The sequence below is a fragment of the Chrysemys picta genome, chromosome 5, assembly GCF_011386835.1.
Source record: "Chrysemys picta bellii isolate R12L10 chromosome 5, ASM1138683v2, whole genome shotgun sequence".
In the NCBI taxonomy this organism is placed as follows: domain Eukaryota; kingdom Metazoa; phylum Chordata; order Testudines; family Emydidae; genus Chrysemys; species Chrysemys picta.
Window position 1 is genome coordinate 89932392 of NC_088795.1, and position 17713 is coordinate 89950104.

At 39.5% G+C, this 17713-nt stretch overlaps 1 protein-coding gene across 4 annotated transcripts in view; it reads right to left on the reverse strand.

Moving 5' to 3' along the window:
- Positions 1–3571: 3571 nt before the first annotated feature.
- The window catches only part of TRMT9B (tRNA methyltransferase 9B (putative)), a 46046-nt gene continuing 31904 nt past the window's right edge, over positions 3572–17713 (reverse strand). The window contains exons 2-6 of one of the 4 annotated variants that reach the window (XM_065596888.1): positions 15903–16139; positions 14707–14809; positions 13652–13806; positions 8418–8591; positions 3572–7728 (exon numbers count right to left, since the gene is read on the reverse strand). In XM_065596888.1, the coding sequence (XP_065452960.1) occupies positions 6710–7728; positions 8418–8591; positions 13652–13806; positions 14707–14789 (1431 nt within the window). In that variant the 5' untranslated portion in view covers positions 14790–14809; positions 15903–16139 and the 3' untranslated portion in view covers positions 3572–6709. Of the gene's footprint in view, positions 7729–8417; positions 8592–13651; positions 13807–14706; positions 16140–17713 lie in introns of all 4 variants that reach the window. The other 3 variants (XM_005299145.5, XM_042841921.2, XM_005299148.4) reach the window with 3 other exon arrangements.

Sequence of the window (17713 nt, forward strand, 5' to 3'; positions counted from 1 at the left end):
AACTAGGCTTTTTGAAAGGAAGAATGTAGCATGCCCCTTGTACAGTTCTGTGTAGAAAAGAACGTAAGGTGAAGTGTTTGGGGTGGAGAATGGGAACCAATAGTCTAACAAGCACCCCCTGAATCATCACCAGCCTTGTGATGGATCAGAGTTCTACTGATCAGGATTTTCTACTGTCTTGCATTTTAAGTAACCATTTACAGCTGTGCAAGGTGGATGAAGTATGCTACTAAATGAGAATGGCAGTTTGTTGCATTCTCAAGGTAAGGCAAGGGAGAGTAGGGCCCTTAGGTTGCTCTGAACATCTTTGAAGAGTATCACCATCTCTCAACACAGTGGCAGGTACACTTTAATTGACTGAGCATCAAACTGAGTTAGTGGTACAAGAGAAGGCACTAGATTGGAATAGCGCCAATGGCTATGAGCTGAGGAAAGGACAGAGATAGAGTGACTGGGAGAGTATAGATAATCATATTAGCTTGAGAGACAGATTCGTGAGAAAGAACTAATGTGTCTAGCTATCTTAGTGGAGAATAGGAAAAAGGTGGATAGGAACAGAAATGCTAAACTTGTGGTTACTGTGAACAAGATCAGAGATAGCGTGAAGGAGTGGAGCTGTCCACACTTATATATTTCTAAGATTCATGTTGAATTTTTTGGGAAGGTAACAGCAGAAGCAGTTCTGCCATTTTCTAGAACATGGTTTGGGGAAAATATGTTGTTTTGTCCACATTAAAAATTCTTAAAACCAGTTCATTGAGAAGCTGTAGCGCCTTGGTACTCTGGAGAAAGTACTTAACATTTGCCAAGGCATCATCCTGATGTTAGGGATGTGCCTTTTGTTGTCCCCTGAAAATCCACTCAAATTTAACCAGGTTATACATTTCTGAGAATGACAGCTTGTACTTACTGGGCAGAGGTCAGTAATAGTCTGGCGGTTGTATTTTCTGAAGATTCCATCTGCAATGTGTATGCTCCATCCCCACACAGGACCTGAATGTAATTGAGACTGAGCCTGCTCCATCCTCACAGAGTGACTGAGCATGCTCCCTTCCAGGGATGCAGGGCTGATTGATTGGGGTTTGGCATACACAAGCCTGATTAATGGGGATGGATGTACATAAAAATCTTTTCTGTCAGGAGCTACACTTTTTAGTCTGATTGCTATCCCACATAGGGTGCCAAGCACTATACATCTTGCATTAGCAGGAGAAACTTTTGTTTATGAAAATAATGTGAGGAAATGGCCATTAATCCTTAGAAATATGTTCAAATGTAGCCCATGCACAAGATTTCAATGTGTTTTAACTATAAGGGATGTTTGAAGAGTCTGTGTTATTCTGTTACAGACATTAGGAGAGGCAAATACACAGAGACTGGGTATTAAATTTCTTAAAGGGCCCATTTTTAATTAATTTGAATTCTTAAACTAATTGACAGATTAAATTGTAAATCTCAGAAAATTAATTCTGTATTCAGAGAATAAGTGCTGTAATTCTGGGGAGAATATGTAGTATTTTAATATAAAACAATGAGCTTTATGTGCAAAACTCAACTCAGCCTTAATTATGGAGTTGCTATCAATGTCGCCATAATGACTATAGACAGGGTCAATACAACAGCTTAGGTCACTCTTACCCGGGGCCATTGTAATGTGAGAAAATAACTCAAACATATTATCCCTCTTCCTCTCCCACTAAATTGCATGCTACAATTCTACTGGATATAATGAGTCAGGGTATGAGACAGAGTGGATTCGTGTCTAGAGTTTTCATTGGTGGCCCCAACTGTTATTGCTCCTTGAAAGTTTTGTGGCTGTATGCAAGTTTTGGCATCTGTGTTTGAAAGGTTCTCCATGGCTATGTCTACACTGCAATTAGATACCCACGGCTGGCTCATGCCAACTGACTCGGGCTCAGGCTAAAGGGCTGTTTAATTGTGGTGTAGACATTAGAGTTCAGGCTCAAGCTCTGGGAATGTGGCTAAGTTCTAATTAATACAGAGTGATTCTAACAGCAAAGAACTTCTCTGATTTGACAGGCAGTAAGAACTTTCCCAGACACAGTTTCCAGTGGATAATATGTCATCTTTATTAATGCATCTTAAACTGTGTAATGTTTCCAGTAAATAATATTTCAATGGAGCAAGATTTATTTTCACCCAAATGATGGTTAATATCTGAAGTTTTATATGTGGACTAAGAAATGATTATAGTGTAGTATTTAAACACAGCAGATTCAAATTACAATAATGAGTAGCTACCGGAATTAATACAGGATAAGCATAACAAGAACTCACAACAGAGATATAAAACTGTATAGTTTTGATCTAACTAGTAACACTGAAACATCCAAGTTGCACTGAAGTATAAATATGGGCCTACAAATGCATCACACAAGAAAATCCCTACACTCCAAAGATGACCCATTCAAGTCAATGGAGTGCACATGTGAGTACAATTCAGTATGGATGTAATTACAGGATCAGGGCCATGTTTTTTAATCAGAACACAGTCAGATTGTTCATTATCAATCCTGTGCTACTGTAACACACTGCATATCTCTTAACTGAGTATCATTTTAAAGTATACACACAAATAATATGAATACTAGCACTTATCACAGATGAACACTTTTACAAAATTTATAGCTTTTCATAACCCATTTGTGCTTTTAAAACGATTGCCCTCTTCAATTTGAAGAAGGTAAATGAATTGTCTTTTGTAGAAAAACAATAGCTTTTGCACTTATAAATATTCACATTTACTCAAAAAAGGCAAAACGACATTTATCAAATATTGTATTTTTGTGTTCCATCAAAAATAAGTTTGTTCAATTGTAATATGTTTTTTATTGCAGGTGTCAGTTTAAATTATACATTTTAAGAGTTAAAATAGCAGCCATTATCAGTCAATTCAGACTGACAACATTAAATATTAAGTTAAACAGAAGGAAACTGGGCATCTTTCCTCTTCTGATCAAGATATCTCAAAGTACCAGTTAAGGACAGGTTGGTGACCTAGGAACCAATTGAAGTCAGTGGGAGTTTTGGGCTTTAATGGGACCAGAATTTTACTTCTAGAACTTTCTATTACCAAACAGAAGACACAAATCCAAACTTCACTTTTGCCTGTTAAGGGACAAATCCTACAGTTCTGACATCAATGAGAGTTTTATCTTAGTAAGTAGTGCAGGAATTGTATTTATTTAATGTCAATTACAAGCTTTGCTATGGCATTCACCACTTGTTTGAACACATTAAGCTATGATCCTAAGCAAATAAACACTGGGATCACACGTGGTTGTTTTTTTTGGAAATGTCATGTTTCTCATGATAAGAGAGAATCATAGGGTGAGATTCACAAAGGGACTTAGGTGTTGCAATGCTGAGAGTCAGCATGCCTAACTTTTAGGTGCCTAGAAAATCTGAAGACCAACACTTCAGTCCACAAAGCTGTTAGACAGGTAGACTACCTATACAATGCATAGGGAGAGATAGGCACCTAAGAATGCATATAAAAAGCCAGCTTGCTAGCCAACAGGAGGAGATGCCAACCAGAGTAGGTGTGCTAAACCCTGTCCCTCTCACCTGCTTCAGGCAGGTGCCTATCTCTGCTAGCAATTAACAAATAGGAATCACTCTCCTGGAGTCAGGTCACTTATGCACCGAAGACAAGTCTTTCAGGAATGACTTTGGAGCCTGCCTCACTCTGTACTAAACAGCAGGAGGAGGAGCTGGTGGTGGTGCCCCCTATAACGTTTACCCAGTGGTTAGCACACAGGCCTGGAATGTGGGAGACACCCAGGTTCAATTCCGCCCTCTCTTCCAGAGGGGGAGAAAGAATTTAACCAGGAGTGTCACACCTCTCAGGAGAGTGCACTGACCACAGAGATATGGTATATTCTGAGGTGTGGCTTCCTCTGTCTTTCCTGTTGGTGCTGTTCCATTGTGGATAAATAATGAAAAAGTGGTAGGACCTGGAGACTCCCACTTCTAGGGCGGGTGCCCTGACCACTGGGGTACAGAATCAATCTCAATCTCTCTCCGGCCCAATGACTGTTCCACTGTGGATAAATACTTAAAGAATCATTGGGCTAGAGAGAGAGCAAGAGTGAAAATGAGAATGAACAGAAACTGTACAATAAGAAAAACCATGGAGGTCAGTCTATTTAGATAAATTTTAGCGAAAGAATATATATAATATATTATTAAACTTTATATCCAGGGCAGTTACATATAAAACATTTACACTTTTACTTCCATCAGGGTCTGTGACTGAACAAGCTAAAAGCTATGAATTTACATATTGTAGAATGGGTAACATTTCAAAAGCATTACAGTAGTTTTGCTCTTGTTAAAACTCCTCTTATACACAGTATGTCAAGTTCTTTACTGAGTAATTAGTCAGACATCTTAATTACCAAAGTCAAATTATAACACTCAGTTAAACTGCTGCAAATACAGAGGGACAGTCAATGAAGCCAATGGAACTATGCCAATTTACACCAGCTGAGGATGTGGCCTAGAGTAACTTCACTGACCAAATGCAGAATTTGGCCCTAGACCTGCACTGATGGCATATGCAAACGGAGCCATCATTATGGCTCAGTCCTGCTCCCACTGATGTCAATTACAGTTTTGCTGCTGAACTCAGTGACTCAAAGTCAGATTCTGATACCCTTACCCCTGCTAAGTAGCACCTTACTCCACAAGTAGTCCCAGCAAAATCAACCAGATTACTTAAGGAGTAAAGTACTGCTCACTGTGTGTAACAGTGGGCTAATCTAGTATAATGTGAGTGTGATTGGCTGCTGTGCTCAGTAAGAAAATTTACCACAGAGTGTAGGCAGTATTTTACTGAGAGTATATCTATACTACACGCACCATAGTGGCAAAGCCGCAGTGCTGCAGCTATGCCACTGTAATGTAGACACTTACTACAGTGACAGAAGAGATTTTTCTATCACTATCGTAAATCCACCCCCTTGAGCTGTGCTAGCTAGGTCAGTGGAATAATTCTTCCACTAGCTGCATTTACAGTGGGGGTTAGGTCGACTTAACTACAATTGCACAGGGCATGAAAATTTTCACAACCCTGAGCAATATAGCTAGGTTGACCTAAGTTTTAGGTGTAGATCAGACCTAAGAGAGGGAAATCTGCCCAAGACATGAGAGTTATCCTCTAGTCCTTTGAAAAATGGTTCTTTAGTTTCCAGCACCTAGAGGCATCAGGGACCTTTTAATGTCCCATTCAAAATATGGAAGACGTATTTTAAGGATTTTGCTATTTGATTTGTAATGTTTTATTTTCATACTTGACTCATATCTTCTACATTTCTTAGGATACCTTTAAGAAAGTATATATTGTCATTAAGTATATAAGCTGATCAAATACTACAGATAAATCTGTCTTTTAAACTAAGCAGATATGCACTAGAATTATACTAATTTCACATAGTGCTCCCATGTTTATCTCAAAAATATGTACACCTCAAATACATTTGATTTTCTGTACTCTTTATAAATAATGGTTATTAAAATTAGTCTCAGTGAACAGTATTTACAGATAAGCAAAACTTTTAAAACTGTAGAAAATAAATTAATGTATTTGTGGTAGAGAATACATAAGACTCAGTCTCAACCCCTTAGCTCTGAGGCATAAACTAGATCAGCGGTTCTCAAACTGTGGGTATTGACCCCGTTTTAATGGGGTTGCAAGGACTGGCTTAGACTTGCTGGGGCCAGGGGCTGAAGCCAAAGCCCGAGCCCCACTGTCTGGGGCCAAAGCCTGAGGGCTTCAGCCTTGGGCAGTGGGGCTGAGATTACAGGCCCCCTGCCTGGGGCTGCTGCCCTTGGGCTTTGGCTTCCCTCCCACCCACCCCATGGCAGTGGGGCTTTGGCCCCCAAACCCAAGGTGGCAGGGATCGGGCGAGCTCAGGCTTCGGTCCGCCCTCTGGTCATGTAGTAATTTTTATTGTCAGAAGGCGGTCGCGGTGCAATGAAGTTTGAGAACGCCTGAACTAGACCGTTTAAAAAAAAAAAAAGACCAAAATCTTGAACAAATGCAGCTGTTCCATTTGCTCCAGAATGCTAAGCACAAAGCACAGAATACTCATGGCTTGATCATGCAAACATTTATGCCTATGAGTAGCCCATCCTGAAGACCACAATTCATCAAAGTATTTAAATGTGCTTAACTTAAAGCATGTATCCAAATTGGGACTTAGGCACATGTTTAAAGTTAAGCATGTCCTTAAGTTATTTGCTGAAGAAGCGTGGACTGCTGAATCAGGACCCTACTGAGTAAAGTTAACACACATGCTTAAGTGTTTGCATTACCAAGCTTTAAGTTCAAACTGGGCAAATATTTCTCATAAAAGATGCCCTGATCCTTATCTTATAAAAATGTTTTGTTTATTTTTCAATACAAAAGTACATTTAAAAACTGAATCATTTGCTAAAAGCAATATAAAACTCTTAAAAGCCTATCTTTGACAAAACATAAGTATTGTTGTTTGCCTCTTACATTCTTATATACAGTATTTATAGATAAATACAAAGTAAAATCAGAAATGGATGGAACACAACTACAGGAGACTCAAATTCCATTTTATATTGCACAATTACAACACCACCACAGAACACCTTCAAGGAGCAGTGTTCAAACTTTTCAATTTTCAAAGTTTTGTTTTATTTGCTCAGATTGCAGTTATTTTGCTATTTTCTCTGCAATAATGCACCAGTTTCCATGATCATAGCAAGAACTAATAATATGAAGCTCAGGCACATTCTCTTCCAGTAGACAGCATAGCTCTCCTTCCCGAAAAACATGATAATAACGCATGAAGGCTTTTGTATCCAATATGTCAACAACCTGGTCCTCAACAGCCATTGCTTCATCCAAAATAGAATCAGTGGAGTCAGTTGTTGAAGTTCTTTGAAAGAGTTTGCTAGCAGTAGACTTATCATCTCTACTATAAGTACAGTTGTTGTCCCTGTCTTCCACAGGACCACTCAGAAAAGATGTTTCTTCATTCTTGCTCTGAACTACTCCATGGTGTTCTCCATTTAAATCCCTTATTACACCTGAGGTTGTCATCCATTGTGGTTTTTTGACAGATGCATTTTCTAGAAACACTTCATCATCATCTAAACTTTGCTCTTTTAACAATGGCCCACAGTGACCTAAGTCTAAACTGCAGTGTCTTGATGGTTGAATAGATATGGTACTGTTTGCCCATCCTCCTACATTCTTCAGAGATTTCATCTTCTCAGTTTTCTTTCTTAAGGTTGATTCATCAAGGGATCTGGAGAAAAACCATGAACGAAAAGATTTCCCTAGAGCACTATAGAATCGATTTTCTTCTTCTTCAGACATTTTCATGCAGCAGGTTTTGGCTAAGCAATGGTCTGTACTGTGGGAACTTTTTGTATCAAGTTCCTGTTTAAGATTAATTGGGTAGCTGCATTCAGAGCCTACTAGTTGCTGTGGGTGTTTTTTTACAGTATGTTCAAGATCACTCTTATGTCCAGACTGATTTGATTCTGAAAGAAGCCGGGAGCACAAGTCTCTATTCCATGGAACAAATACGTCTTGTTTTTCAAAGCGACGATTTTTTTGTTCCATAGCCCAAACATAAATCATGATCTGACCTCCAGGTATCAACACCCTTGCCATTTCTTTTATTGCTTTGATTCTTCTTTGTTTAGTTGAGAAATGGTGAATCACTGTGAAGGAAGGAAAGGCATTTCAGCTTAAATATTGCTACTGTTACATTATTTATTTTTTTAAATAATCTTCAGTTAATTTAGTGCCCATGAAAGATTTCAACTGACATTGCTGGAAACATAAATCCTCCATCTAGCCACAGAACAAGTACAGCAGAAGGTAATAACAGTACAAACCTTCTCCATACTTTCCTTCCAATGTGTCGTACCTACAGCTAGTCAGAAAACTTTGATAGAATCACTTTCCATCAGAAATGTATATTCTTAACACACGCTAGTTAAGGTGAGTTGTAGATTTGACATGTTGTTGCTCAAGGCAGACCCGGGGAGTCCAGGAAAGAGTTTGCCTTGACTAGCTACATGTTTTAAAACTACAACTTGACTTGCTTACACTAGGATTTTAACACACATTAGTTAAGACACATTAAAAACAAACCTTTTTTCCTAGCATGTACAAGGCCACAAAAAAAGACTAGGTACTTCCCTAGTCAATGTCATTGTTATGAAATTAAACTGAATACATTTTCGTTCTCAGGTTTCCTATCATGAAACTTTTATAAGATTTAAAAGATAGCTGCGTGGTTTAAAAATAACCATGACAATGAGATGTAAGAACCAACTGAAAAAATGATCCAAAATATTTCATGTTTATTTTGGAACTGAACAAACATTCTACTGTATTCTCTTACCTCCGATGGAGATGATTGCATTGAAGCACTGATCCCTAAGGGGAAGATTAAGGTTGTCACATACCGAGACTTCACAGCCTTTCTTCCTTGCAATATTTATCAAAGGTTCACAGTAATCACAGCCCAGATTAAACACCTGACTGTTGATATTGAGATACTTTCCAGTCCCACATCCTACAAAACAATAAGCTTTATTACACAGGAAGCAACCTATTATGAAATTCCTTCACCCCACCTCTCATCCCTCATGGAAAAGTGAAAACACTTTGTGCCAAAATACTCTTGTAAATCTTTTAATTTTAAAACTATCCTAGAAAATGCAATGATCCTGCTTCATTCCCACTGAAATCATTTTGTCTCTGTAAAATTATATATTCACATCATCAGACATGGAACGGTATCTACAACAGCAACATGAAAGCTTTGTAAATTCATGGCACAGTGGTACAGATCATCAATAAATCATGAACCAAATTAAAGGCCAAAATTCTCCTCTTCAATCCACAATGTATATATTTATTCAGGATGCAAAGTTTCTTCTTATGTCAATGGAAATACTGCACATGCAACTACACCCAATTCCTCCCATACAGTCTAAAAACTAGACTGTGCAATGGATTTCTCTTTGGATGGGCTGGGGAGGTAGAGGAGAAAGGAATCCTCTCTCAACAAGCCATGGACTACTCTTCAGCGCAGCTGCTACTGCACACATCCCTAATGCAGCCCCTTCAAGAGGAGTGAGGGAGCAAACAGGAGGATCAATGAAGCCGTGGCTCCTTCAGCCCTGTCCCTGATCTCCACCCTGTAGCCACTGTTGAGTAAGCTCCATGCCATATGTGCCACCTTCCAGGAACCTAGGAATATTGCCCTGCATGTTGTGCAACAGTTCTACTACCAGTGAGATCTCTGTGGTTGCAGAGGAGAGGGCAGGATTTGCCCAGAATACGGATCTGCAGCACAGACAAGAGAGGACAATTTTAACCTCCAAACACAGACTTGAAAATGACCGAAGTTCAATGGTTTCTATGCAACGAAGAACTATTTCAGTGTTACAGGCACATCCTCTTTCTGTTATTGTTTTAATCAGTTACAACTTCACATTTGTATGTGTAACTGGCATCTATAGAATGTGTCTTCTACCTGGAAGTATGTTTAGAAATATTTAAGGATCAGTGCTGTTCTAAACTGAAATATTCCAGAGTGCTCTTCAATACCATATGCATTACAGGCACTTTTCAAAATTAGATTAAGAAACATTCAGCACAGTTATGGGTCAGTGGTAGAGAATAGTATCTGAAAGTTTACACCCTAGAGGCAGGGGAATAGCTAGGCAAAGAGAACCATTTTATTCTTAGTAATTAAATTTAAAGGCCTGAGTTATCTTTAGAAACAGCACTGCAGCTTGCAGCCCTGCTGCTTTCATTGCTGATAATGTGCAACATTATCTACAAAGACAGCACAGTAACTGTGAGAGAACAGCAGAACACTCAAAGTGGTAAAAAACATCATATTGCTAGAGCAAAAATCCAGCATTATTCCTAAGAATAATGCTCAAGAGAAATGAAAGAGACTAATATATTAAAGCAGTTCAAAGAAAATATGAGATGAAAAATTAAGATATGCATGTTAATAAGAGAGTGGGAGTTGTTAAATCAGAACAAAAGTATAATTGATTATGTTAGTAGCATGAACACTCGATTAAAATGTAAGTTGTGTGTATATTGATTAAAATGTTTTAATTCAGTTAATTGAAAAGTAGTTTTTGCAGAAGAGTTTTTATAATCTCAATGCATACTCTGGAATAAGGGGACCAAAAATACTGTTGTGCTACCAACAAATGCTTCTGTTGTAATAATTGTGAGCCTGACTAGTGAAAAGTAGGTGTAGGTTCATGAATTGCTATAATGACCTGTTATATAAAATTGTTTAAGAAAAGATGTAAGAAGGAGACAGAAAGACTGAATTACTTTAAACAGAAAATGTTTACTGATACCAGTCAACTACTTTGTTAAGATTATGACTGGTAAAAAATAGGAATAAGGGACAGGAAATCAATGGACCAAAATTGGTGCTTCGGAAATTAGGCCTCATTGTTGGGCAAAATAATTAGAGGACGGCCCAATCTATCCATTGCCCTTAAACAGAGGCTTGAGGGAGAAAAAGGAACTTTTACCATCACAGCAGGTGCAGCAGCAGGATTGTTGCCATGACATCAGACCTTAATAGTCTACGAGGAAGGTGGACCATCATCACTTCATCAGTGAGGATCCCAGCCTAATACATAATAATAGAGATCCCACTCCGTCTCCCCTCCCTCATGTGTCCCTTTCCGTCCCCCATTATCTTCCTCCTGTCCTACCTCCCTCTCTCTCGGCTTTTCGCCTGACCCTGAAATCAACTGTATTGCACAGCATCAGCATGCCAAGATGAGATGGCCAATCCAGCTCTGCTCAGCCTGAGAAGGACCAGTGAAGCTGAGATGATGTCCCTGATCAGAAAGGCGAGCCAGCATACAGAACAACAGCGGTCATGGCTGATCAACCAGCCCAATGCATCTATCAGTGACTGAGCAGTCACCCTATATCCTAAGAACCTCAACAAAAGCTATATTCCCCCTTGTGTCTGTCAGTTTTTTTGAAAGTGGGACAGTGACTATCATTCCCAACTAAGATTTGAACAACAGAACTAACTCTTCCTTCCCCACCAAGAAGGACTGTTTGGCAGAGTAAGAGACTCTAACCCTATATTCACCCTCTTTAAAAGAGCATTTCATAGGTTTTAAGTTTGTTTTGCATCATCACTCAATTTCAGTTTCAATGTTTTTTGCCTTGTTTTGTTTCTTTTCCTTTTGTGTGTTTTTATTGGTATGTTTCTAACCTTTGGCATGAATTTTATAGTATGTTTGCCATCGTACTAAGCAGGCTGAGGTCTCTATATATGCACCAAACCATGAACCTTTTTTAACACTGTTTAATGTTAGACAGTGACAGGGTCATGTTAATACCTTTGACTCTTTGGGCCCTTTATTCCATCTAAATGAATTCAACAGTTCACAGAATGAAACTTAATATTGCTAACCCCTCTAGCGCCCCAGGATACTGTATATACATGGTATTAATTTGTAATAGTATTTAGTAATAAGGCAATAAGTGGGCAGTTCCCTTTTATGAAGCTATAGTACTGTCGGCCACCTCACATGCACCCCTCATGGCTGGGATGGCTCTGCAGTGCCCTGCCTCATTTTACCCCTTGGTTCCTCAATAAACTTAAAAAGAGGCTTTCACAAGTCTAGTAAGAGTCCTTCTTGGGGTCTGATTTTCTTAACAAAGTTCCAAAACAAACCCAAGAAGTCTTAAGCAAGGCACAGCCCCCCACCCCCCTGAGGTACTGTCTCTTACTGCTGTCTAAGGCACTGGAAAAAACACAAGGCCTGCTCTCCCTTCTTTGTCTCTCCCCAAGGGAAAAACAAAACTTCCAGCTGGGTCTTTCTACCCAGCCACAACTCCCTTCCTCTGGGATCACTGCAGGAGAGACTCTCTTCCTGCAACTTTACTCTGCCATCCCTCTTGGCTATTCACAGGTCTCTGTGTTTCTACCCCCTCAGAGGCCTGGTTCAGTCACATGACTACCTGTCATATACTTCGATTCATACTCTCCACCTGGGGAAGTAAATAGCTGAGTCACAGGTAGGCTGAGACCTATCTCCCTTTAGAAGGGCCAGCCACCATGTGACAGAAGCAATAATCAATTCCTATGTAAACAAATTACAAGGTCAAAGGCTGAGTAAGTTATCCTGATGAAGGAACAATATGAGGATCATGGACCAAGGGGCATCCCATCCTATTATCATTAGTATGCTACGTGTAAAACAAACAAAAAAAGTTTTTTAACAAAAAATGTCCTGTTAAATAAAGAGGATTTCACCATTCTAGGCTTTCAATCAACATATCTACTCTCAAAAGCACTCAAATATTTAAAAGAAGAAAAAAAACTAATACATAAAAGTACTCTGAGATCTCTGTGATTAGGACCAGTTTAAAAAAAAGTGAACTCCACCACTAGCTCCTTTCCCAGTTTTGCCTGACACTATTGATTAGTTATGCATCTCAGAGAACTCACACCAGGTGAATTGCTCATAAATATGCTCAGGATAGACAGAAATACTGACCTGTTCATCTAGAAACTATATTCTTAGTACCTTAAATGGTGCATTTGTGTGGCACTGATGCCAGATCCTCTAAGGTAGTTAGTCACCTAACTCCCACTGGTGCCTAACTACCTTTGAGAATCTGGACCTGACTCTCTAGCCTAATGTACAGGGCATCCTCTTTGGATGACATGATGCCCAGGAGACACTAGAGCAAAGTAAAAAGTTTCCACAGGTTTAGTTTCAAGCTTTTGGAAAGTGAAAAGCCATTATAACTGAAAATTGTGCTGGCACAAGGCAAAACAAAATAAAACCCTAAACTCTAAACAAGGCCTGGATCTTTTAGGCATCATAAGCCCTGGCTTGATTAAAATATACATAAAGTACTCTGAGGACATCAGCCCAGGCTCAGGGGTATTATTATGCTCATTTTCTAGGCACGTGCCTTCACTGTCAGGGGTATTGTAACCTGGAGCACAACATCACAGCACCATTCAGGCTTTGTTCCCGCCATCAATAGTGTAGGGAATGACTCTCTACTCCCACTGGCATCATTGCACTGGGCCTGAGGTGACCTGCCAGGCAGAAAGCCTGGAGGTATAAGCAGGGGTGGGGGCCGGCAATACTGCCCCCATCAGCAGTGGGGCTCGAGATCAGGGAGAGGCAGGACTGGGCACGGCCTCCCTGTGGGGAGGGTTACAATTCACAAGCCTGGGCCCTCTCTGACATCCCCATTCCTTCCTTGGAGCCCCCAGCCCCACACATATTGAATTGGGAGGCTACATCTGCCCCTGGTTTTCCTCAGTTTGGGAAAGGCCGAAGGGCAATTTTTTGTATAATGATTTGTTCCATTAAGTTTGAAATACAGAAAAGGTGAACTTCACGCTGTTTTAGAAAACTAACAATATGCATTTTGGTAAAGGGTAGACATTCCTCTCAATTTGATTTTTGGGGACTGTATGTCTATTATCTCATATGCTGTTAAGAATATCCCAACACACTAGACTTCAAGGACAAGTATGATAAACATAATGTGTAAAACAAATGATGACATATGATTTTTCATTCAATAAATACAGTAACTTACCTATATCAGCAATGAGACTGCCAGGCTTTTTCTCCAACAGAAACTGACGAACACGAGGCCATGCTTTGCTTTGCAGGTCATTAAAATAGGAGGCTGTGCTTTCATACACACTATGTACATGCTGATTTTCCAGCTGAGTAGCCTCATGTTCCATCCTGAATACAGCACAAGACATAACAGACAAATATTACATACAGAACATAAATTGTAGTAGCACAGATTGTAAATTTGTGTAGTACTATTTTACAAGTCATGCCTCTATAAATTCACATTTATAAAATTATAAGACTAATTTATAAAGTGCCTTTTCATCACATAGAGTCAGTTACTGCACCCCTGAAGTCAGTGGGAAGTTTTGCCATTGACTTCAGTGGGTATAGGATTATGCCCAAACAGCATCATGCAATAACGTGTGTACCGGTATTCATATTTACAGGATAATTTCACCAGTGAAATGCAGGCACACATGGGGTGGAACATATCAGAGGTTTCACAATGCACAGCAACATTACACAATAGTTTAGGGCACAAAGTGAAGAATACTCTATCCAATTGAAACTACAGGTAAATTTAGGTAGGCAGAATGCAATTACCTGAATTGAAATTTGGCCAGGACATTAACACTAAACCCCTTAAACCATATGTAACGCCGACAGACCCAGTCGTCGGCAGGTAGGATTGGACCCCTGGGGCCTCTGGAGCTTAGTGCATGAGCCTTTACCGCATACGCTAAAAGCTAACTGGCTGTTAGCTAAGGCTGTAGAGCAAACTCATTAATCTCTCTCTCTAAGTGGTCTTGGTGCCACTAGATGGGACAGAACACCACACCCAGGAGGTGTGTGGGTTACACATTCAAAAAAGGGCAATCTCTAATGGTCTAGAGCTAGTTGGAGAATTTTCATCAAAACAAAGTTTCAACAAAAATTATGATTTTTTCCATTTTCTACCCAGTTTAGTAAGGGTCTCAGTATAATGACTCATCTGAAAGATGGCACCTTCAACAGCACAGTGCTCCTAAGGTCATGCTGGATGGGTACAGAGTCACAGAGAAGTACCTCCACTGAATCATCACTATTACTTTTTTGCAGTACCCTTGATTTTTCTTGATGTTCTCCAATCCAAGTATCCACCAGGCCATCCTTCTTTATCTCCTGAGGCCTGATGAGATTATAGGCCAAGATGTTATGGTTGCAAGCATTTATATGGCATTCTTCATATTTACTCACATTTCTGATGGCCTATTCAGAAATTACTCCTCCACATCAGAAAAACAGGGACTCCTTAATCATCTACTACTATTTTTATCCAAGTAGCCAGCAGAAACTAAAGCCTGTTTAGAGATCTCCCCTGAAGTAACAAGTAATATATTGTATAGATGAAAACACCAAAGTGATTCATTTGGTTGCATTTGAAAATGTCAGAAGTCACACCTGACACTTGACTTATAACACATTCCTCTGGATTTTCTTTGATTTTCAGGTACTGTTTGTCTCTAGAATCACCTTCTACCTATCCTCTTTACTGTTGCAATAACTTATTAAAAGGCAGGATTAAAACAGCAAAACAAAATGGTATGTGTAATAATGTAAATTATTTAAGGCCCCAATCCTGCAACACTTTAAATATTTACTTAACTTTAAGTGTGTAAGTAGCACCATTGGCTTCAATGGTATTTGTGTGCTTAAAATTAAGCACATATGTACGTGTTTACAAGATTGGAGCCTAACTCTTCATCTATTTTATTTGTTTTTTGGGCCTGTGGTATGCAGCAGCTTAGACTAGATGATCATAGTATTTAATCACTATGACTCTCTCTTCAACCATTTATGTTTACAGTCTTCAGAACTCCCACTTTCATCATTTCTTAAATGGTCCATAATTTTTTGTAACTAACTGTTAAAGCATTGTCCCAGGTTTAACTATCAGAGCACTTATGGGTGCATAAAACAACATTTTTACAACTTTTCAGCATCATTTTACAATATTTTAATAGGTTTTCAGTTAACATGCCATTTTGAGGTGGTACAAAACTGTAACAAATTTGAGTATCAGTGACTTATGCAGCATAGACATAGAAGGATGTAGCATATATCAGGGTTTATTGATTAAGTATTTCTTCAGGGTGCCATTTTGAGTAATGCTGTTGAGTACATTAGGCTGGGTTACTTCCAGTAAATTAGCTATTCATACACTCTTTCTAAAACCCAAATATTTTCTCTCAATACCGTTAAATAAAACAGTTATGTTTTACCTTCTTTTCATTCTACTGCTTTCTTTTCCTTTAGCTCAAAGATCTATTTTATTTTACTTTCCCATTGCCTGAAGTCTTCCTTCTCCATTCATAAGTCAAGCTCCAAAAGCTTTTAATCATTTTCCTTTGTCCTTCAATATGCTCCTTGCTCTCTGTTTTATATTTGAGGCTCGGTTACATTGTGTTCAGTGTTTCTAACTGTCCTTATCTCCCTTCTTGAAGCCTTTTCTTCTATTCCTGAAGTTCTCAAACAAAAATGAAATGTTTTTAACTGTTCAAATTAAATTCAAACACCCTGAAGAACTGACAGTTTATGCCAACAATACAATTAATTAGCTCATTTGAAGGTTAAATCAGTTGTTTCACATAATACCAAAGTCAACATGAACTTAAGCCAGTGGGTGATAAAAACTATAGTTTTAATTAATAAGCACAAAATTTCACTTTAACTAAGATATCTCGATTTAATTCCCATGTAGGATGAGGTTTAGTTTTGTTTCTTACACAGTGAATTACAAAACTATTAGGTGAAAGTGAAGCTGCTCAAGAGCATAGGAGCTGGAAGTAGGGGTGTTGGGGGTGCTGCCACACCCCCTGGCTTGAAGTAGTTTCCATCCTCTACAGCAATGGTGGGCAACCTGCGGCTTCCCGCAGCTCCCATTGGCTGGAAACAGCTAACTGTGGCCACTGGGAGCTGTGGGCGGCCATGCCTGTGAACGGTCAATGTAAACAAACTGTCTCATGGCCCACCAGCGGATTACCCTGACAGGCCGCATACAGCCCACGGGCCACAGGTTGCCCACCACTGATCTATAGGGTTTACAGTTTGGTTCAATGACTCTCAGCACCTTCACTATAAATATTGCTCCAGCACCCCTGCTCAAGAGGACATGTGGAAAAGTTTCTCTGGCTACATTTTAGGCCTGATCCAAAGCCCAGTGGAGCCAATGGGAGGTTTTTCATTGATTTTGACGGGCTGTGGAACAGGTCCTGTTAAAGCAGCCGCACCCTACCCCAAAACAGCATCACCAATAAGTGAAGCTGTCAGGTGTCATTTATCCTATCTATTTCCTTTTCAGCTCTCCTATTAGCTGTGATTGGTTTTGACTTTTCTCCTATACTGGACATCTACAGGTTTCCCTGTACCTGCATGAAGTGCATGTAGTAAAACTGCTGCATCCCATATTGCTAAGCTTTACATTTATCTTGAAATTGGGGTTCTGAAGCTGCTAGAGCACTTTATTTTTTCAGTTATGACTAGTGGCTTACATCATATCCACTGGAAAAATGCTGTGTTAAGAATGAGGTCACAGAGAGGTGATCACTACTTAGCTATTGTGGAGATGGGCATTAAAGAAAATCTAAGATAGTGTGAATAGGTTCCCAGGGTCTTCATTTCATTTATGTATGCAGGGGAAATCTCACATCCACTACATCTGATGGCAGGGGGGAGAAATGTTAATACACCTCTACCCCGATATAACGCGACCCAATATAACACGAATTCGGATTTAACGCGGTAAAGCAGCGCTCTGGGGTGTGGGAGGGCTGCGCACTCTGGCGGATCAAAGCAAGTTCGATATAATGCATTTTCACCTATAACACGGTAAGATTTTTTGGCTCCCAAGGACAGCGTTATATAGGGGTAGAGGTGTAGTTGAGAGGTCAGACTAGTATCTCTCTGAGCCTTTTTCAGCTATCATTAATCAGTGATAGTTAACTGGATAGATAGGTAGCTGAATGAAACTCAAACGCCTTTGCTCTCCACCACATTCCATTTCTCTGCTTTCACTTTTTAGTTACACATACCT